This window comes from Lytechinus pictus, chromosome 7 (assembly GCF_037042905.1).
Source record: "Lytechinus pictus isolate F3 Inbred chromosome 7, Lp3.0, whole genome shotgun sequence".
Lineage (NCBI taxonomy): Eukaryota > Metazoa > Echinodermata > Echinoidea > Temnopleuroida > Toxopneustidae > Lytechinus > Lytechinus pictus.
Genome location: NC_087251.1, coordinates 9156137 through 9180421, shown reverse-complemented (window position 1 = coordinate 9180421; position 24285 = coordinate 9156137). Strand labels below are relative to the sequence as shown.

The 24285-nt window shown below is 36.9% G+C and overlaps 1 protein-coding gene across 1 annotated transcript; it reads left to right on the top strand.

Moving 5' to 3' along the window:
• The first annotated feature begins 272 nt into the window (after positions 1–272).
• LOC129265017 (protein YIPF4-like) lies at positions 273–22722 on the top strand. Its single transcript, XM_054902996.2, has 6 exons — positions 273–428; positions 9625–9790; positions 10627–10798; positions 13146–13223; positions 17686–17799; positions 18691–22722. The coding sequence occupies exons 1-6, from the start codon at positions 350–352 to the stop codon at positions 18826–18828; spliced, it is 747 nt and encodes a 248-aa protein (XP_054758971.2). The 5' UTR covers positions 273–349; the 3' UTR covers positions 18829–22722.
• The last annotated feature ends 1563 nt before the right edge of the window (positions 22723–24285 follow it).

Genomic DNA, 24285 nt, shown 5'->3' with positions numbered 1-24285 from the left:
CGATTCTCTCTTTTGCATGTATATTGTGCTATAACTATTTTGTGAAAATTAAGCGAAAATTTAGAATGTCATAACTTTCTTATTTTAGATCCTATTTAGATGAAATTTTCAGCATTATGCTTGTCTGATTTTTCTTTTATTGATTTAAATCAACATTTTTTTAAGGTGGACTTGACCTTTAACGTCTATGATTTGGGGAGCTCAAAAGAAGCACTGTCTCAAAAACTGATCAGTGGTCTCAATTCACAGAATACTAGATTTCCGCCCTCTTTAGTTATGTAAACGTGGAGGATTTTAACTCTGAGACTCCGAAGATTTTCTTTTGAAGTTTAGACCACAATCCCGAAACATGTCGAATTCAGGCTCAGTACCACCAAACGACTTTGTATTCGTTCCTCAAACCGAGCCTGATGGGAAAAATGACAACGGTATGTGGATGTTACTATTTTCTGATGATAATTTTCTGGCTGAATGACCAACGTTTGCGTACCATGGTCGTTTGCGTTTGTCTTATTTGGGTGTCCCACGAATGTATTTTCGTGTTTGTGATTTTTTCCCCCGAGATTTTTTTTACAGATAGAGTCTAGATAGATCTAACTCTGTGATCTAACGTTAGCCACATGTATGAATCATCTTACAGATGTGATGCAATATTTTCCTTTTTTAATTGCACAACATACAATTGAGGATGCAGTATAGTTTTTAAAAAGTGTGAAAAATATTGCGATCGAAATTAGACAGCTGGCAGCCGTCTGTTTCGAGGAGTTTTTTAACTTTTTTTTTTTTTTTAAATTTCTCCTCGTACACAGACGGCTCGCTAGCGTGCAGCCACCATTAGGGGACTTGCAATGCAAAATCCCCCCGTCGGGGCTCTTCAATTTTTGTCTTTAATGAATAAAAATTTTGAAAATTAACGCGACCAAAATGCAAATTAATATTCCCTCTTGGCATTAATTGCCAAAAAACGGAGAAAAATCAAGTTAAAAGGAACAAAAACAGTGACTTACCTCGGCTGTCGTGCAAATTCACTTCCCCGTTTTATCCGATCTTAAGTACATAAACATATGGCCATTGAGTCCCCTGTACAGATCGCGCTAGAACTTCGGTCTCTGTATTTGGTGAGTGAAGCCAACGGAGTTCAGCTGAACAACCAACATAACAGAGACCGAAGCTTTTGGTCTAGATCGAAATATGCCATATTCCAGTAGAGGCGCACGGCCAATATGGGAGACTCTCTCCAATACAATAGGGGAGACAATCTCCCACATTGGAGACTTGCTTTGCAAAAGGACAAAAGAAACAACACCAACAAAAGCATGATTTTTTCCACCCAAAATTTTGTCTCACCGAGGTCAGAAGCCCATTTGTTTTGTGTGCATGTGTGATTGACAACAAAAATCCTTACCAAAACAAAAGTAGACGGTAAATATTTAAAGTAGACGGTGAAAAGGGGTAATTTTTCATCAGGAATCTGCTTATCACATTTTTATTTGCCGCCAAGGTAATCCTTTTGCAGCAAATGTAAACAAAGGAAATTGGACTCCAAAACTGGAGACTGTCTCTGAAATTGGATACCCAAATTCTTTACAAAAGTCTCTGATATTGGAGATAATCTCCCACATTGGAGACAGTCTCCAATATTGGCCGTGCGCCTCTACTGTATTCTGACCACTCCTAGTACCAATGAGGTCCAAACATTAGCATGTATGGACCTCATAGGCGACAATGCGTTAAAAACAGGTTAGAAGTAGAACCGTTACTGTTTCCTGCACCAAAGTATGATATTACTCCCTAAATACGATTTTTTTTTCTCGTTTGTTTATCATTTATTAAAAGATTGCCCATTAAATATCATCTTATTTCTACTTAGAATATAATAAAATAAAGGGAAACTTACATTTGAGTCCTTTTTCGATCTTTTCTTGGCAGTCAGACCAGTCGCCGTCGAGTGCGATCAAAGCGGTATGAAGCTGATTTTCAGATCACGTGATACGTGTAGTCATCACCTGATCTATCGACTATCCTTTTTTAAAGACCGCAACAATTATAAATTTTATTATAAAATATATATAGAATAAATAATTGCATGATATTATATATATCTCTACAAATAAAAATATTTTGTGATATAAATTTAATATTTGACGTAAAAATCGCTATTCAACAAAATATTTATTAAAAAATAAAACAAAATAAAAACACCATGGACACAGTGCAAAAAACCTAACGATTTGGCCGCGTTGTTAACAACTATCGTAAGGGGCGCTCTATTCATAAATAAAAAAGAATGTACAGATGTCTACCGCGACGTGGTTTGTCGCAAGATTTGGGACAAATCCGTGGGAATTCTTGAGAAAATACATCGAAAGAACTGGTGAGTACCGATTAAACATTATCAAAGTAGTAAATAGGTTATACATAACTTGTAGATATATATTTTAAATTGATATTGATGCTTAGTTCCAAGCTAGGGCGGCCCAAATGTGCGTGAGTGGAGTCCCAGTTTATTAACACGGGTAAGTATTGGGGTGTCGCCTAGAGTGATTCTGACTCTGAGTTAGGTATCAATTATCATGTAAAGTAGTAATGTCTATGGACTTATGGTCAGTTCCCCCCATGTCTGCGCGGTCTCCCAAGTCTGCGCACCCGCGTATCTGCGCGATTCTAGTAAAACTAAAAGAAGATGCGCAACGAGCACGAACTTTACACATGCAATACATAGACAGGTATTCATAAAAAAATCTGACTCAAAATGGTGGAAAAATAATGAATTCAGGGCATTTCATGTGACGGCCTCAAAATGCAGCCTTTGTCATCAAAATCCCCGAATCGTGTGCAAAGTGAATGAGTGCGCAGACATGGGGTACCATTTTTTTTTCAATCTGAAAATGACTGCCCAAAGGTTTTTTCAAGAAAATCTTAATTCTTATATTTTTTTTCTTTTTTTAATGAGAAATTTGGTACACTTACTCTTAATGATATAAGGAACACTATTAACCAAAAGATTTTGTGAAATAAGAAGAAATTCATGTTAAATCTTAACTCAAATTGTTAGGTGCGCAGACTTGGGGCCCACCATCATACTACTAAAACTACATGTTCGCTAGCATGGCCAGAAGTCAGTTATCATCAGATAATTGAGTGAATTGAAAAGACTATATAATTACATTTTATCATTTCACAGATGAGTATGTCTTCATTACAATGTACTACTACAATAGAAAATTAAGAAAGCAGTCATGGCAGTGTGGTTAAACATGTGGAAAATATTGCAATCAAAATATGTCATATTCTGAATTAGATATTGCATCAGTCAGGATAGCCTAGTGAAACTAAAGCTGAAGCTTTGACATGATACCTGCATAAACTGCAGAAGTGGTAATGTCTAATGAATTTGTTCGTAAGATAAAAGACTTGCCAGTCTTTAATGACAATATACATGTAGGTCATTTCTAGCAAGTGATATAGAAGTAGATTATGCAAAGGTGATCTATGTTCATTATATTACAAGTAGAGCATGAATCTAATTCTCAATATTGATTTTTTATAATCGGTGCATGGCCACTAACTTCAAGATGAGGTTATATAGTTAATGGTTCACTGATAATTTTATCAAATATATAAACATATAATTTATTGCACCGAGCAAAAGTTACAGATTTGGGGACGCCAAATGGCATCAGGTATAAATTGCTTAAACTATCCGTCATCAATCGTATTCATGGGTGTCGATGATTGACTCAAGTTCGGATTTATGGCGAGTCTCAGTTTAAAAACAAATTTCAATAACCTCGTACGTAGGATAAGTGGGTAGCAGCAGCTAGCTAAGATAAGATCATATACTCACGGATATTTAGTCCACGTTGTGAGGCTTTGTGATTTCGGTCTTGATTCGAGTATGAGCTTTACGCCAACTAGTCGAATTCTCGTTGACACATTTTTGTTTTTCCGTAGATGATAGGCTTCTTTCTCAAGTTGATAGCGTATTTTTTTATGCTCAGCTGGTAGGTCAGAACGTATCGTGATCCGCGGGTAATCGCTGCGAAGACTCTTGCTTACGTCGTCGTTTGGTCGTCGCTGCAACCTATCTAAAGCGTTGAATACTTCATCGCGGTCGGACATCGAAACAAATCGAGCGATAATGGGGTTGGGCGTTTTGATGTCGTTGTTCGGCTTTCTAGGCAGTCGATGGACATTATTAAACATCATCCTGCTCGTCTTAGTTGCTGGTAGGTCGAGAGATCCGATGACGATCCGGATAATCTCTTCGACGTTTTCATCTGTTTTTTTCTCGATACCATAGAATAGCAAATTTCTTTTCCTCTCGTGAATTTCCTGTGCGATGATGGCGTCGTGCAGGTTTTGCTCACATTCTTTTTGTTTTCTTATTAATTTAGGAATAACTTTGTTTTCAATGGTTTCCACACGGGACGCAGAATCAGTTGCCGCTCCTTGTAATATAGATACATGTATCGTAGATTTCATGTCTTTAATCTCTTCTCTGATATCGGAAATGCTGAAAATAACGTTATCTAACTTTTCTAGGATTTTAGAAGTAAAATTGTCAAAATGCAGTCTAAAATCAGTCAGTGACTCAGCAGTGGCGTAAGTTTTCGACTTACTTAATGTAGCTTTGGGCGTGTCCATCTTGCCTGGTGCGCAGACATTGGGTACCATTTTTTTTTTTCAATCTGAAAATGAGTGCCCAAGGTTTTTTCCAAGAAAATCCTATATTTCTTTCAAATTTTTATGAGATATTTGGTACACTTACTCATAATAATATAAGAAAAATTATCTGAAAGATTTGTGAAAAAAAAAAAAAATTATGTTACATGTAAATCTTTACTCAAATTGTTAGGTGCATAGACTTAGGGACCACCATCATACTCTTCTACAGAAATAAAAGGAAGCCCGATGTGTCTAAATTCTTTGAATGCGCAATTTTTATGATTACTTGACTAATTATGCGCACCAATATATGAAATACCTTCAAAAACATAATTCAAGATTATTATTGGCGATGATAACACTTTTTTGCAAATAACTTAAAACGATTACTAATAAAAAAAATTGAAAAAAATCTACATACCTTGAACGAAACAAGCAGTACAAGCTTTGTTCGTTTGTCAATAAATACGGTCTACCAAAGTCTATACAGTGGAAATATTGGACACTAAGGGGACCTGCATGTCATGTTACAGTCGGAGGTCACATGGTAAGGTCAAAGGTCATTTTCAGGTCAACATTAAAGTTGACATGCAAGACTCTTATGACACCTAACTCCGCAACCGTAAATCACTTTTCTACCAAACTTGGATGCTAGATGTACTTAGGCAACTTGCATGTTATGCTGCAGTCGGAGGTCACATGGTAAGGTCAAAGGTCATTTTCAGGTCAACGTTAAAGTTTACATGTAAGATTCTCTTATGACACCCAACTCCACACCGCAAGTCACTTTTCATCAAAACTTGGATTGTCCATGAAGTTTTGAGACCTGCATGTCATGCTGCAGTCAGGTCACATGGTAAGGTCAAAGGTCATTTTCAGGTCAACGTTAAAGTTTCCGTGCAAGACTCTCTTATGACACATATCTCTGCAACCGTAAATCAACCAAACTTGGATGGTAGATGTAATTAGGGGACCTGCATGCTGTAGGGAGGTCACATGGTATGGTCAAAGTTCATTTTGAGGTAAACATTAAAGTTTACGTGAAAGACTCTTATGACAAGTGTTATTCCATCCCAGTCATTTCACAATGAAGTTTTGATACAATTTTGTTGCGTGCCCTCGCAAATCACGATATTTCTGGTTATTTTCATAAGTGGGCGAGATACAAAATCGCTTTTGCCTTGTTCATTTTTCTATCTTATCCATCCTTGCCTTTTCTTGGTTTCATCTATCTTAATTTTTTTTCTTTCTTAGCTTTCTTTCCTGATCCTTTCTCTCTCTCTCTGTTCATTTTTTTTCTTTCCTTTCTCTTACTTTCCTTCTTTTTCAAATTTCCTTTTTGTCTCACCTGCATAGCAGAGTGAGACTATAGGCGCCGCTTTTCCGACGGCGGCGGCGACGGCGGCGGCGGCGGCGTCAACACCAAATCTTAACCTGAGGTTAAGTTTTTGAAATGACAGCATAACTTAGAAAGTATATGGACCTAGCTCATGAAACTTGGCCATAAGGTCAATCAAGTATTACTGAACATCCTGCCTGAGTTTCATGTCACATGACCAAGGTCAAAGGTCATTTAGGGTCAATGAACTTAGACCATGTTGGGGGAATCAACATCAAAATCTTAACCTAAGGTTAAGTTTTTGAAATGTCATCATAACTTAGAAAATATATGGACCTAGTTCATGAAACTTATACATAAGGTTAATCAAGTATCACTGAACATCCTGCATGAGTTTCACATCACATGACCAAGGTCAAAGGTCATTTAGGGTCAATGAACTTTGGCCAAATTGGGGGTATCTGTTGAATTACCATCATAACTTTGAAAGTTTATGGATCTGATTCATGAAACTTGGACATAATAGTAATCAAGTATTTACTGAACATCCTGTGCAAGTTTCAGGTCACATGATCAAGGTCAAAGGTCATTTAGGGTCAATGAACTTTGGCCAAATTGGGGTATTTGTTGAATTACAGCCATAAATTTGAAAGTGTGTTGGTCTAGTTCATAAAACTTGGACATAATAGTAATCAAGTATCACTGAACATCCTGTGCGAGTTTCAGGTCACATGATCAAGGTCAAAGGTCATGTAAGGTCAAAGAACTTTGGCCACGTTGGGGGTATTTGTTGAATTGCCATCATATCTCTATAAGTGTATTGGTCTAGTTCATAAAACGTGGAAATAAGAGTAACCAAGTATCACTGAACATCTTGTGCGAGTTATAGTAGTTTTCAAAATCAGCACCGCTGCTATATTGAATCGCGTGATGCAGGTGAGACGGCCAGAGGCATTCCACTTGTTTATTTCCTTCATTATTTCATTCCTCAAACTTTTCTTTGCTTCCTTCTCCCTTCCTCTCCTTTTTCTTTTCATTCTTTCTCTCCTTCCATTATTTTCTTTTTTTTCTTCATTTTCTCCTTCCTTCATTCTTTCCTCCCTCTTTCTCATCATTTCTTTCATTCTTTTTTCACCTTCTAATTCTTTTCCCTTCCTTCCTTCCTTCCTTCATTTCTTCCTTCCTTCCTTCCTCCCACCCTGTTTTTAAATTTTCTTTTCATATTTTTCTTTTTCTTTCTTTCTTCCTCCTTTTACTTACTTTCTTTTTTCCTTTCTCTTGTTTTTTTCTTTCACACATTCATTCATCTTCCCTTCCTTTCTTTTTCTTTCTTTCTTTCTTTATTCAATTCAAAGAATGACAGAAACCTTTTTTTTATTGTATTCTTTCTTTCATCTTTCTTTTATTCTAGTTTTCTTTTACCTTTTTTTCATTTTCTTTACTTCATTTTATTTTCCCCTTCATTTTTGTCTCGCCTGCATAGCAGAGTGAGACTATAGGCGCCGCTTTTCTGACGACGGCCGCGTCGTCAACATTGAAATCTTAACCAAGGTTAAAGTTTTGAAATGTCATCATAACTTAGAAAGTATATGGACCTAGTTCATGAAACTTGGACATAAGGGTAATCAAGTATTACTAAAGATCCTGCCTGAGTTTCAGGTCACATGACCAAGGTCAAAGGTCATTTAGGGTCAATGAACTTAGACCATGTTGGGGGAATCAATATCGAAATCTTAACCAAGGTTAAGTTTGTGAAATTTCATCATAACTTCTAAAGTATATGGACCTAGTTCATGAAACTTGGACATAAGGGTGATAGTGTATAACTGAAGATCCTGCCTGAGTTTCAGGTCACATGACCAAGGTCGAAGGTCACTTAGGGTCAACAAACTTTGACCATGTTGGGGGTATTTGAGGAATTGTCATTATAACTTTGACATTTTATGGATCTAGTTCATGAAACTTAGACGTAAGAGCAATAAGTATTCCTGAACATCTTGTGCAAGTTTCATATCACATGATCTAGGTCAAAGGTCATTGAGGGTCAACGAACTTTGATAATATGGTGGGTATTGGTGGAATTATCATAACTTTAAAGTTTATAGATCTAGTTCATGAAACTTGGGACATTAGAGTAACCAAGTATCCCTGAATATCTTGGGCTTGTTTCTGGTCACATGATCAAAATCAAAGGTCATTTAGGGTCAATGAACTTTGGCCGTGTTGGGTGTATTTGTTGAATTTGCATCATAACTTAGAAAGTGTATGGATCTACACATGTAGTTCATGAAACATAGACATAAAGGTAATCAAGTATAAATGATTGTTTTGCACATATCTTAGGTCACATGATCATGGTCAAAGGTCATCTTGGGTCAATGGACATATTATTCTTTTGTGAATAATTAGTTAATAGCTGTTTTCAAAGTCAGCACTGCTGCTATATCAAATTGCGTAATGCAGGCGAGACTGCCAGAGGCGTTCCACTTGTTCTTTCTTTCCTCTCAATTCATTTCTTTTCTTTTCTCTTTTCTTTCTCTCCATTGTTTTGTTCACCCTCCCTTATATTTTACAAGTCTAACATTGTGTAGCCTTCTTTGTTGAATTTTTTTATCAAGACCTGGCTCGGCCGATCCGACTTGGTCGATCCGCTCGGGCATCGTGCTTTGTCGATTGTCCCGTATTTCATTTTGAGAAATCTGGTCACCCTGTTCGACAGATACCCCCAACTTGGCCAAAGTTCATTGACCCTAAATGATCTTTGTCCTTGGTTATGTGACTTGAAACTCAGGCAGGATGTTCAGTAATACTTGATTAACCTTATGTCCAAGTTTCATCAACTAGGTCCATATATTTTCTAAGTTATGATGACATTTTAAAAACTTAACCTTAGGTTAAGATTTTGATGTTGATTCCCCCAACATGGTCTAAGTTTATTGACCCTAAATGACCTTTGACCTTGGTCATGTGACCTGAAACTCAGGCAGGATGTTTAGTAATACTTGATTAACCTTATGGCCAAGTTTCATGAACTAGGTCCATACCCTTTCTAATTTATGCTGTCATTTCAAAAATTTAACCTTTGGTTAAGATTTGGTGTTGACGCAGCTATCGCCAGGCCTATAGTCTCACTCTGCTATGCAGGTGAGACAAAAATGATCTGTGTTTGGATGTTTTATTTTTTTACATGTATTTTGAAAAAGGAAGAGTGAGAGACAATTATATCATGTCAGATTGCCCAAGAGATTCCAAGGCTCTATATGCACTATCCTAGCAAACCTGCTCGATATCAAGATTAAGTTTAAAATACATTGCTTGTGCTCGTATCATTTGGACAGTGGAGATGATAGTTGTAATATCGCAATATGAGAGGTTGGCTTGGCGGCTTCTTAACATTTTTGTATGGACAAGCTTTGAAATCACAGCTCAGTCAATGTTTTTTGTGTGTGCATGCACGCTTGTGACATCAAAGACATGATGCAGGAACACAATTCAGCCAATGAGAGGAAACTTTGAATTCGTAAAGAAAAAAACAGCTGCAATAATGATAGAAAATTTTCATCCTCTTTTTGGAATGTGTTTCAAATTTCTGCTGATTTATAAATTTGTATCCATAGATATGAATGTGCAGCTGGATCTTGGGGAGATGAGTTACGACAAAGCTAATGAGCAACCAGAACTTAGACCAAGAGGAAATGCTGCCTCACAGTTTCTGCAGAATAAGGGTTATGGTTGGTTGCTTGAAGTTGATGATCATGATGATGATGACCAGGCTCCTTTGCTGTAAGATTATTTATTATGTATTACAAATCATTTCTAAATAATCACTTGAAAAGTAACAGAATAATATGTTATTAATATTTGATTTAACGTTTGCAGAAGATAAATGTATCATTTTGACAGTTGAAAATGACCCTGCAAGTGGGTATGGGGAGAATAACATTTGGCAAAAAGGCTCATTAAAGGTGTTGTTTTGCAATTTAAAGTATGATCTCTTTAGAAGGGACTATTCATGTGTAGCTGATTATCATGCATTTGTATGTTCATGTTTGGAATATTGTATTAAATTAGATTAAGAAATTGGAAAAAATAAATTATTATATTGAATTTCAATTAATACATTTATTTCTTTTTATGAAGCTGTCATCATTTTCAAGCCTAATGATAATCGCTCATGATGGCGGTCTCCTGCATTCCTCTAAATTATATTTTTTGTATGAATGAATAATATGTTTTGTTATTTGTTTTCATTGCTTGTTTTATGACCACAGTATTGTTGATTTGTTATATTTATTGCCTCTGTATATGTCATATTATATATATCATGTGAATGCAGAAATAAAATAAAATATCACAATGAAGGCAATGTGATACATGCATGAAAAACTACTGGTGATACCATTGTATAAATGCTATAGACAAGAATGAACACAGTCCATGTTATATGTAGAAATCCTAAAGGAAATTAACAAAATCGTTTGTTGCAAATTTCCTGACCTTGAAATCATTGCTGATAAGTCACTGAAATTTGCATTTTATTAGGGTTGATACTTGTTGAACATTCAGAATATAGAATTTCACTAATGAGAGATGTTTTTCTCCTTGGGGAATGCATACAGGGATGAACTGGACATTGACTTGAAAGATATCTACTACAAGGTACGATGTGTGGTCTTTCCATGTCCATTTCTTGGCTTCAAGAGGCAAGTCTTGAGGGATAATCCAGATTTTTGGGGACCTCTGCTTGTTGTTCTTCTCTTCTCGATGGTGTCAGTTTATGGGCAATTCAGGGTAAGCAATGTTCTTTCTTCACCATATTTCATGGTATATGGCTACCTTGAAAAATGTTCAGGATTCTTTACCCAAAGTGCAACATTTATCATGTATTCAAAAATAAAATACACACAAGTGTATCCTTAACTTATCTTTTTTATACAATTTATCACATTTAATACTGAAAATTATGTCAATGTGCAACATTGTATGTGTAGCTGTAGTATTTACATTTACCATGGTTTGGTGAAATGAAAAGTGCAGTTAGCAATTATTTTTGAGAGTTTATGTCCCTAAAATCAATGTGGATTTTTGAAAATGATACATCATCTTATATCTGTATCTGAATACTAATAACTATGTATACATAATTTGCCACTGTACAACATGATAGCTTAGATTTTCATTCAATTCACATTTACATGTAGTATCTGAATAGAAGGGATCTGTCTCCCAGACATCATCTTGTTATTACTGGTTGAAAGACAACCATAATAAATTATTTATTGCTTCCCTAATTCTAAGGTTGGGTTTCCCTACTTGTACTTGAGGGTACACATTGCATGTTATATTATTATTGTTTTTTAATGTAATATTGGTATTTTTATTAGTTTGTTTTTAAAGTAGACACCCGAAGACTCAAACATGTTTTATAATGATTATTTTATTCATCACTGTAAAGGGGAAGTATTACTAATTACATAAATACCTTTCCTTGTCCAAATAGTGCATGAGGCTTCCAGATATCAGCCCTAAAAAATTATTCAGTCCATATTTCTGCCTTCATCGGTCCTCCGTCGAGCTACCATATGAGTGACTTCACACTATACACAGCCGACAGCAGCTCAAATTCGCATACTTATTTCAAGCTGTGTCTCTCCCACTCTTATACCTGTCTCTTTTGCTCTCTCCCTCCCTCTGATCTCTCTTCCATCCATTCCCCAGCCCCCACGTATAGCTCATGTAATTCAACTCCAGTACAGTGCATTGACAATTGAGGTCCTGTGTTTGATGTGACTTGATAGAGAAGTGGTCTGCAATCTCTCGCACCAACTGAGATTTACTGACCAATTCTATATCATTTTGCAGTCTTCTGAGCTTAAAGGTCAAGTCCACCCCAGAAAATTGTTGATTTGAATCGATAGAGAAAAATCAAACAAACATAACGCTGCAAATTTCATCGAAATCGGATGTAAAATAAGAGAAGTTATGACATTTTTAAGTTTCGCTTATTTTTCACAAAACAGTTAAATGCACAACTCAGTGATATGCAAATGCGAGAGTCGATGATGTCCATCACTCACTATTTTTTTTTTTTTTTTTTTTTTTGAATAATACAATATTTCAATTTTTACAGATTTGACAAGAAGGACCAACTTAACTTAACCATAAACTGTTAAAACAATGGTAATTCCACATGTTCAGGGAGAAATGAAACTAAGTTGACAAGGAGGAGAAAATTAGAATTTTTCATATTTCATATAAAAAAATACAAAAGAAATAGTGAGTGGGTGAGGTCATCAGTCTGCCAATTTGCATACCGACCAGGATGTGCATATAACTGTTTTGTGAAATTAAGTGTAACTTTAAAATGTCATAATTTTCTTATTTTACATCCGATTTTGATGAAATTTTCAGTGTTTTGCTTGTTGGATTTTTCTCCTTTTTTTTTCAAATCAACCTTTTGTTGGGGTGGACTTGTCCTTTAACTATTCGTTTAAATCTCCACAAAAAAGAGACATGTATATGAGAGGGAGAGAGTGAAAGGACCCCTGACCCCTGTTTGAACTCTTGGGAGGTAGCTAGCTTACCACATGTGTGTGTGTGTGTGTGTGTGTGTGTGGTATAGCTCAGCTCATTCAAAGTGCACTGCCATACGGCCAGCATATACACATCACAGGTACTTAGATTTTCAACAAACTCTCTGCATTGTCAAGTCCAAACTCGGGATTTACAGTCTATAATTTAATAAAAATGAGTAAAATAACATAGCTACTGTTCACTACAGTGTATGAGGAAGTCAAAACCAGGAATCAAATATCTACATGGGGAAAAAAACGGTAAAAGCTAAAGGAAAAACAAACACCAAGGGAAGTGCATGCATGCATACGTGGGTTGCCAATTGTGTGACGTCATAATTGAGACTGTGTCCGATCACGCAATGTCTTAAGGGGGGGTGAGAAGGGTCTCTTATAATTGCATTTCTTGCAATGACATGACATGACATCTATAAAACTTTTTAGTGACTTATTTGAGAATAACAAGACAAGACCTTTCCATCCATATATAACTTGTCTACAATTATCACGTATCATAAATATGTTTTGGGTGTCTACGTTAACAGATGAATATGGTTGTTTTGCAGGTTGTATCTTGGATTATCACTATCTGGATTTTTGGATCACTTGTCATCTTCCTTTTAGCAAGAGTTCTTGGTGGTGAGGTAAGTTGCATTCAAACATGGCATGGCAAAGTTTACACAACAAAGCTCAGCAAGAAAGCTTTAGATTAGCAACACATTGCATAAACAGTCACAGGATATCAATAAGAAATAATTGCAGACACACTGGATACATTTTATTTTTGCTTAGATATATATATTTATTAGAAAATTGTTAACCAATCAAAGTATTAAAATAATAACTTGAAATTCTTTTGTCCAAAAACTCCAAATTAATGTTAAATATCTTCAGTCAAAATTTGTGTGGTTAACTCTAGGGGGTGTTTCACAAAGATTTAAGTGTGACTTGGGTGCGACTTAGAGTCACACTTAAATTCCCAGTTGCGTGTGGTATTGCAGGCATCACCGCATTGCTCAAATCATACTAAGATTAATTACACTACTCTATCAATCAATCAATAATATTACACGTACATATCACATGCACATCAGTATTTTTGAGCACTTAAGTGACTCTAAGTCACACTTAACTCTTTGTGAAACATCCAACATGACATATCGATTGCTGATGTGGTTTACGGTACACCATGTGGAGTGTTATAGAAACAGTGGAAAGAAGAAGAAAAGGAATTGGATAGGCGAGAAAGTGGAAATTTGAGAGTAGAGTATTCTTTTCTTGAAAGTAGTCCTGAAAAGGACTGTAAACCAGAAGAGATTAATGAGTTGAAGAAACAGCTTGAGCAGTAGTCTGGATGAGGAGTTGCTGGCTTGAGTCGGCGAGTAGAGATGATGAGTAGAAGCAGTAGAGAGACTCAACGTTTTGGGCAGGTTGACTGTCCGTCTTCAGGAGTGAGTGTTCACTCGGCGTGCGGCGGTACTTGTGGAGTGCGTGCACATGGTGTACCGTAAACCACATCAGCGATTGTACATGCCACCATGCAAACCTTCAAACAATATCTGACTCAGCTCTACGGGGAGCCTACTCAACGCATCGCCAGGCAACTTTAGCGCGACCTAGTCAAATCAGCCAAGCTTACCAACCACCTTGCCTTCCTCAAACGCTGCCGCGACTCCGACATCATCCCTCCAGGACTACAACTCAAATCTTCCGTTGACACTCCAAAAGCCAAACGTATCCTGCACCAAGCCAGCTTAGACCTTACTCGTGAACGCATCGCACACACCCGACACCAACTCCACGATCTTAACTCAGCCATCACTTCTACTCAATCTCAACTTAGCAGACGACTCAAGGCAGACGATCTAGACAAAATTCAGACATGCAATAACTACACAGCTGACCAAGCCTTCCAGTCCACTAAACTGAAGCAAATCAACAAGTTCGACCGACTCCACTCCCGCAAGCCTACACAAGCCAACCAACAACCTTCTACCGGAGTAACCAAGGACACTCACTGTAATCAACCTCAGCCGACACCAACTTACTCAAGCTGAACACAAAGTACTCTCCCTCGGACTCAACTTCGCCCTAGCTCCTAAGAAGATCCCTTTCTCCGACATAGTACAACAAGTCGAACCCAAGCTCCGCTTTCTCTCCAAAGCAGCCGCCAACAAAATAAGACTCAAAGTGACCAATGCCCTCTCCGACGCCAAGCCACCTAAACAGAACCTCTCCAAGGAAGAACACACTGCCATCCAGGACCTCCGAAGTAACCAAGCCATCCACATCCTTCAGGCTGACAAGGGCAACGCCACCGTTATCATGGACCAAGACGTATACGAGGACAAGATCGAAGACATTCTTCAAGACAAGGACAACTACTCCAAACTCAGAGACCCAACTCCGGCCAACGAAAGGAAAATCAACCAACAACTGCTGACCCTACACCGATCCGATGCACTACCCAAGGCACTCTACTTCCAACTCTGATCTTCTTCAGCCAAGTCACCTATCCTATTCGGACAACCCAAGATACACAAGCCTTACACTCCTCCCCGCCCTATCATCTCTACCCGCGGGTCACCCTGCTACAACACAGCACGCCATCTGGCCAACATCCTCCAACCACTCGTAGGCCAAACCCAGCACCACGTCACCAACTCCAAGCACTTCATTGATGTCATCTCCAAGACCAAGATCCAGCCCTCTGACACACTCGTCAACTTTGACGTCGTCTCCCTCTTCACCAGCATACCTGTAGACCAAGCATGTGACATCATCAAGCAACGATTCATCACCGACCCAGACCCCACATCCAGAACCAATCTCACACCAGACCAGATCCACGACCTCCTCACCTGTCTTCACTCCAACTCCTTCAAATGGCGCAACAACTTCTACAAAAAACTACAAGGAGCAGCCATGGGATCACCTCTCTCACCAATCATCGCTAATATCTTCATGGAACATTTAGAGCACCAAGCACTCAAGACTGCGGACAAACCTCCTTCACTCTGGCTCCGCTACGTCGACGACACCTTTGTCATCTGGCCGCACAGCACACCTGACCTTCACCAGTTTCTTAACCACCTCAACCACCAGCACCCCAGCATCAATTTAACCATGGAGACCCAATGCGACAACTCAATTCCTTTTCTAGACGTTCTCATCACCAAGACACCATCTGGATTCCCATCTCACCAGGTTTACCGGAAACCCACCCACACCGACCGCTACCTCAACTCCGCTCACACCACCACCCATCCTTCCACCAATCAGTCGCCGACTCTCTCATCAGACGAGCCCACCAACTCAGCGACAAGGCACACCTACAGCAGGAACTCAAGCACGTCACCCATGCACTCTCCACCATCAACCAATACCCCAGAAGAAGGATCAACACTTAACCTTCCCACCACCAACCCAGCACCAACAGCACTGAAAACCCAGCAGTGTATTCCTGAATACCCTGTATGCATTTCAGAAACATGGCCAAGATCAAAGGTCATTTAAAGGTCAATGAATTCTGGCCGTGTTGGGAGTATGTGTTGAATTGGCATCATAACTAAGGAAGTTTATGGATCTAGCTCATGAAACATCGACATAAGGAGAATCAAGTATGAATGATTGTTTTGCACATGTCTTAGGTCACATGATCATGGTCAAAGGTCATTTTGGGTCAATGGGCATAATATTTTTTTATCATATTAGTGTTTTCTTCTGTGAATAATATTCATAAGCTATTTTCAAAGGAAGCACTGCTGCTATATCGCATTGCGTAATGCAGGCGAGACTGTCAGAGGCGTTCCACTTGTTTCCATATCCTGTGGGTAGATTTACAAAAACATTGCATCCTTTCAGTGCAGATTTAATTTCATAGACTTGCAAATCCTTAAATCGGTCAATATTCAGCATTTTAGAGGCATATTCAATGCTCTTTGATATTTCGTTGTCACTCTTCGCCAAGAATCCATGGGTCGCCATTTAAGATGAGCTGATGAATATTCAATATGACGTCATAGCAGCCCGCGCTCTCATTGGATGATTTTCACCAACCAGTTTTTGGTCGGAATATTGGTAAAAACAATAAAAAACAAAAGAAAGTCAGTGAAATTTCGGCTCAGATGTCAAGAGGCCCTGGCTCGCTGTGCTCTGCTTTGCTATATCCCTCGCTTTGCTCGGGAAGCAGCCGCTAGGGCTTCGACAAGAGGCTACAGTAGGTAGGACCTCCAAAACATTCATTTTCAGTTTTTTGTTTGCTATTCAGTAACAAGGCAAATGCAATGTTAAGTTATTGTTATTAAGATAATCATTAAATATGAGAATGGTGTTTTTTGTGAATAATTATTTCATATCAGTTTTCAAAGTCAGCACTGCTACTATTTTGAATCGCGTAATGCAGGTGAGACTGCCAGAGGCGCTCCACTTGTTTTAATTACAACACCGTTTTTGTTACAAACATGAATTAATTTCTTTTTCGGAAAAACAAACCTTATTTCATTTTCAGACTAACAAACCTACGGATTACCGAACCTTATTTCGTTTAGGGACTGGCGAACCTTCTGATTAACGAACCTTGTTTCGTTTTCGGACGAACGAACCTTCGGAATTACGAATCTTATTGCGTTTTTGGACTAACGAACCTTCGGAAGAACAAACCTTATTTCATTTTCGGACTGGCGAACCTTTGGATTTACGAACCTTATTTCGTTTTCGGACTAATGAACCTTCGGAATTACAAATCGTATTGTGTTTTTGGACTAAGAACCTTCGGAATAACAAGCCTTATTTTGTTTTCGGATTAACGAACCTTCGGAATGATAAACCTTCGGAATTACGAACCGTTAGAATAAGGAACCTTCGGAATGATTAAACATTCAGAATAATTGAACCTTGGGAATAACGAACCTTCAGAATTACGAAATTCACCCGAAGTAGGATTATGACATCATTGGCATCTGGAATCATACATTACAGCCATGCCTTACTTTGGCGCAAATCAAACTCCAGTAAAAATACCTCCTATTTTACTCGCACGGTGGATTTTGATTGTATTTTTTTTTGCATAATGTAATTCTTGCTTTATTCTGTTTTCCTCTTCAGGTGAATTACTCACAGTGCTTAGGTGTAATAGGCTATTCATTACTGCCTCTCATTATTGCTGCCACTGTACTTCCTGTGACTAGATATATTCCTTTTATTGGTTCAATAGTAAAGGTAAGGCTTTGTTATTCATAGCAAAAAAAATATTCACTTAGAATATATGTTTTCTGGAATTTAGTAAAGAGGTCAACATAGAGAATGCTGACCATCAACTGTTGACAGCTCTTCTGTCTTATCAGGAACTTATTTGCATTTGGTTGCAAATATCACCCTCAAAATGATATAATTCATGAATAAATTTTAAATATAAAATTGATTGCTTGATTGATTGATTGATTGATTGCAACCCTTTTTATTTAACATCTTGTATATTCTGTTCTGATATTTATGAATTAATGTATTCCTACTTGTCTCCTTTATTTAGACAGTAGTTCTCTCTAGAGAACAGAGCATTATAGTTATTTTTTTAAAGGCAGACAAGTTGCAAAATGTGGTGTCCTTTAATACTTTAACACTGAAAATATTTGAATAAACCTTAATCCCACTATAATAATAGGCATTTATAGTGCCATCTATCTAGAAATAATCTATTCCGAGGCGCATTTTTATTGTCATTTTTATTATTATTATTGCTGCCTTTCAGTGCTCAGTGCATTCAAGGAATTAATCCTGCCAAGTACCCATTTACCTCACCTTGGTTGAGTGCAGCACAATTGCACTATAAAATCAGACCATTACCCCAAGCTCTTTGTGTTTAGTTATACAACCCTTTATGTTAAAGATTATCCTGATTAATTGATTTCCCTGTTTCTATTTTTATCCTTTCACTCATTTTATTAATTTTCTTCCTGACTTAATTTCCCTCTCTCTTCCTCTCTTCTGTTCTATCCCTTCCTCTCTATCTTTCTTCTCTCTCTCCTTTAACTTTCTTTCCCTTTTCTCCCGTCACTCCCACCCCCCCCCCCCTTCTCTCTTTCTCCTATAACTTTTCATTCATACGTATAGCTCATTGGTGTTTCCTGGGCAGCATACAGTGCAGGGTCATTGCTGATACAGGAAGAACTTGCTCAGAAAAAACCATTATTACTCTACCCAGTCCTTCTACTCTACATTTATTTCTTCTCCTTATATACTGGAGCTTGATTGAAGGATCTGTCCACCAAGTTGTCCAGTGTACCTTGATAGAACCATTTATCTTTGATATATAAAGACATTGTGAGACATTAATCTTCAAGGCAGCTCAATACCATACCTTAACTGAGAAGGTTATTACTTGTAGAATTGCTGAAATTGGAATACTCTGTAGTTGCTCAGTTTTGAGCATTGAGAGGCTGAGTGATCTAAAAAAAATCTTACATAATATAATTTAATGTGTATTTATCTTGCTTAAGATTTGTATTTAATTAGGGAATGCATGAAGCAGCATTTTATCTGTCAAATTGAAGATGTGTTATGTTACAAAGTTGTGCAGACAAAGTCATGACATCATATTTTTTTCTAAAATTTAATTGGTTCTAAGTTTTGTACTGTCACCAGACTAATATAAGTGGCTCATGAATATACATTATATAATCTTTTGACTTTGTACACCAAATTTCATTTTTGGTTTGGTTTAGTTTGGTTTTTATTTACCGTATAAAAATCACAAGATATGAGATTAAATATAGATATATAAACATGCACATAAAACTATACAGATGGATCACTCTATTCAGAGCCATTGATATAATGGCTCTGTTCTCCCTAGAGGTCCAGTCAAAGTAACATGAGAAATAATATGACACATATAAATAATGATACATTAATGATAACAAGTATTTAAAATATAATTAATTGAAAACAAAAATAAATACTACACAAAAGCGAATGGTAAACAAAATAATGATTAGACACAATTACACAATAACAGTCCTAAACCTTCCCTTTTCCTAAGGGACTTATCATACACACATGTATGAAAATATGAAATTATTATAATTTCATGTAATAACATAGAAAAAGGAAAGTGGGGATGTGACATCATCAGCCCACCTAATGAATATTCATAACGATATGTGTATAACTGTTCTCTAATACCGGTGATTATTTTCAACCCAAATATGGAATTATAACAAGTCCTAATAACAACTTTTCTATCTCTTGTATCCTACATGTATTATCAGGAGTTTGTGTTTTTCTGTTACGCACCTTTTCCCACAGGGTTATAAACAAAATGTGAAATAGATATCATATTAGGTGAATCTTTACCATAACAAAGTGTTTGCTGTAGCCCACTTTGGGGTGAATGAGCTGAAGCGAGCTTCCGTTTACATGATTGTGTCTTCATCAGAACAAAGTCAGACCAGAGCTTGAACCTTCAAGCTCTTGCCTTAAGCAGAGCTGCCAAGTAGTACGATTTTTCCGTATTTAGTACGTTTTTGCAACAAAAATACAGCAGTACGTTTTTTCTTTTAAAAATACATTTTTTGTAAAAAATGGTTATTAGATCAATGTAATTTCAGGTAACTTGTTTTTTTTTTCAATCATTTTGTAAAAACCAGGGTGAGATATACACAAGTTTCAATGTTTTTTTTTTTCATCTGCAAGAGCAGTGTACATTTTAGCTTGCATGCAGCTTGAGCACCGTGATTGGCGAGTGCGCCAAGCATTTTAATATGAAATACACTTTTTTGGGGAAAAATACAAAATGTTTATCTCACACGGTAAAAATACTGATTTTTTTTGTCAAAATACTGATTTTGGGGGATAAGAATACTGAAAATGCAAAATACAACTTGGCAGCTCTGCTTAAGTGCTTGCTATGCATGAATGTGTGATGACTTCGCTGTATACCGGTATCATTGTAAATCTGTATGGCATGCTCCGTAAAGCATTATGGGATCGACCTTTATTGTGGACACTGCATACTGGCGCACTTATTCGCATTTTATCAGGCTATTCTGGAAATGTTTTGGGCATACTTTTTTTTCTGCAAAATAAGGGGATAGTGGAAAAATGAGCCAATTTTTTTCTGAGCAGGCCAGTGGGCTAGAGCACCAATATCATTTTGATGGAGACGTCCTTTATGATACCTGTATATGTATTCAGAATAACAGTGAATACAAGAGAATAATTCCTAAAACTGATAGAAAATATTTTAGTGACAAGTCTTGAGTTCTGTAAGATAACTTTGAAGCTACATGTAGATAATTATCTTTGAATCACAACAGTGCAACATTAACCAAGCTTTAATAATGATGTATGCTAGATCTACTTTTATTATATGCCTATTGCCTTTATATGTTTCTATGCTTACATGTACAAGCTGCTCTACAATCTATGATTTGTGCAAATATACAGTGTAGATGTTATGTGTGCTCAGAAAGCCATAAAATTTCAGTCCTGCCTTGCTCCCCCTCTTATTGGCAAAAAAAATTAATAAAAGAGGCTATATCAAAATCATTATTCTAATTGACTGTTGTGTGTTTATCCACCAACATACTTATAAAAGTGTTATAAAAGAGTCATGCAATCAGATAAACTTCCTAGCATATCAGCTAGTGTGCTTCATTGGAAGGTTAGGTTTAGCAATAAATAATCATATGATTTATAATCCATGATGCTTATATTTTCATGTTATGTCTCAAGAAATGCATGTGTACAAAAGCTAGATTTGTTATGCTTTCTTACGAAGGAATTTTCATGTTGTGGGAAAGTAGTGACTTGCACTGTATTTTTTTTTATGTAACACATTATTACATTGTATGTATATGAAATAATAATAGAAATTATATACATGTACATCATTTTTGTCTCGCCTGCAAGGTTAACTTTATGAAATGTCATCATTACTTAGAAAGTATGTGGACCTAGTTCATGAAACTTAATCATAAGGGTAATGGTGTATCACTGAAGATCCTACCTGAGTTTCAGGTCACATAACCAAGGTCAAAGGTCACTTGGGGTCAATGAACTTTGGTCATGTTGGGGTATTTGTTGAATTGTCATCATAACTTACACATTTTCATTCATTTTCATTTATTTCCATATTCATTTAAAAACAAACAATCATCAAATCACAAAGAAGAATATACATATATATCACATACAGAAAAACACCTATAAAAATGGAAAGAAAGTGAGAGAAGGCTATTTTACATACATATAAAAAATACATAACAAATTGAAATATGGTGGAAACACCAAAAGCCACGGGGGCTTATCGAGGGTATTCCCATACGATTAAAAAACAAATTAAACATATTTTTATGAAGAGATGTCAAAGCCAAGATAGAAAGAGAAAGAGTGAGAAGGAGAAAAGACTGTAAAGGAAATGAAAATGAGATTGCATAGTAAACAGGAGAGATTGACACACTGTAGCATGTTTCTACAAACATCTATTATCATTTTGCAGTATATAGTATTTGTATTTTCTTTTAAATGATGACAAAGTAGGACATAATTGTAGCTCAAGTTGGATGCTGTTCCAGCATTAAGTACCCATGAATATAATAGTGGTTCTTGAGAACTTCAATTTCAATAAAGGTAAACGTATATCCCCATTAGTAGTAAATTCTAAAAATGCAGAACTTGCTGAATGGCCCTGTCTAAAGCCAAACTGTCGTTTATACAAAATATTATTTTTTTCAATGTAATTTATTAATTTGTTATAAACAACTTTTTCAAATGTTTTAGCAAAAACAGATAAAAGAGATATTGGCCTATAATTTGATATTGCTTTTTCACCTTTTTTATAGACCGGAACTATTTTTGCTACCTTCAAGTGATCAGGAAATATTCCCGAGTCTAGTGAGTAATTAAAAATATTGCACAGTGGATGTATAATAAAATAAATAGATTTCTTGAAAACTTCAATACTTATTTCATCAGATCCAGGACTCTTGTTGATTTTAAAAGATTTAACAACATCAATAACGTCAGAAATACTCACTGGAGACATGAATAATGAATTACTTACTCTATTTTCCATGTAAAATGAAAAATCTATGTCACTTGAAGGCATGTCATTAAGTTTTGATCCTATTGTACTAAAATAGCTATTAAACCGGTTTGCAATTTCTTGTGTATCGTCTATTGTTACATTATCATCTTTAATCATTGTACATTGCACCTTGGTGTTACGCTTAGCTTATTCATAACTTCGTTAATTGTTTGCCATGTTTTTTTCATGTCACCGTTTAAATGATTGAATTTATTTATATATTTCCTTTTGCACTTTCTCACTTCAGTGTTAAAAGCATTTCGACACTCCTTATACTTATTTTTCTTACATATAATGATGGGTTTTACTTTCGGTACAGATTATGTTTCTTCACACACATTTTGCGTAGTTTGCTATTAAACCATGGTTTATTCTGTTTAACTTTACATTTAATTTCTTTGAAAGGGAAGCATTCATTATACAATTCATTGTATCTATTAAAAAATTGGTTAAATCTGTCATTAACATCAATTAACTCATAATATGTCCCCAATCTTGCTTGCCCAATACATGTACAGAAGTGTGAAAGTGAATCAGAATTTATATCACGTTTTAAGCAAGGAGAATTGTGTATGTTGCACTCTTGAAATTTTGAAATTAAAAATATTGCACAGTGATCACTAAAATCACAAGTACACAAATCACAAGTCCATTTTATGGATCTAGTTCATGAATCTTGGACATAAGAGCAACCATGTATCCCTGAATATCCTGTACGTGTTTCAGGTCACATGATTAAGCACAAAGGTTGTTGTAAGGTCAACAACCTTTGGCCGCATTGGGGGTATTTGTTGAATTGGCATCATAACTTTAAAAGTTTATGGATCTAGTTCATGAAACACTGACATAAGGGTAATCGAGTATGACTGATTGTTTTGCACATTTCTTAGTCACATGATCATGGTCAAAGGTCATTTCGGGTCAATAGACAAAGTATTTTATTATCATATGTGTTTTCTTTTGTGAATAATTATTCAATAGCATTACTGCTGCTATATCGAATTGCGTTTTGCAGGCGAGAGCCCGGGGGGGGGGGGGGCACTCAGTATATAATGCATAGTGGGTATGTGCCGCGGAGGGGACCCCCATTTTTACACTCAAATTTCCGTTCCAAGGCATATCATTTTTTGTCTTATTGAGAAAAAGAACAAAGAAAGCCGCTCCAAAGCATAGCATTTTCTTCTTATCGAGAAAAAGAAGAAATAAATCCGCTCCAAGGCTTCGCATATTTTCCATTACGCCGTTCCGGTCGCATTGTTCTGCTACAATGAGCCGCAATTTTGGTGAAAAGCGGCCGCAGAGCGCTGTCCGACCATCGCCTCTGCGATAGCGCACCCGGCGCCCGTGCCGCTGGGCTAGCTGCATGCACGTTCCATAGGGATGCATAAGCACTCACACGCAGGGACCCGTTCCAATGACCCCCGTTTTCACAAACATTTGTAGTTCCGAAGCCCGTTCTGAGGACCCCCGCGAGGACCCTCCTTTTTACAATAAGCCCGCTCCAAGGCCCCCGTTTTTTGTCTCGCCCGCGGCACATACCCACTACTTTTTTGGTCGAGTGCCCCAGAGGCATTCCACTTGTAGAAATTATTTACATGTATTTCTTTTATTCATGGTTA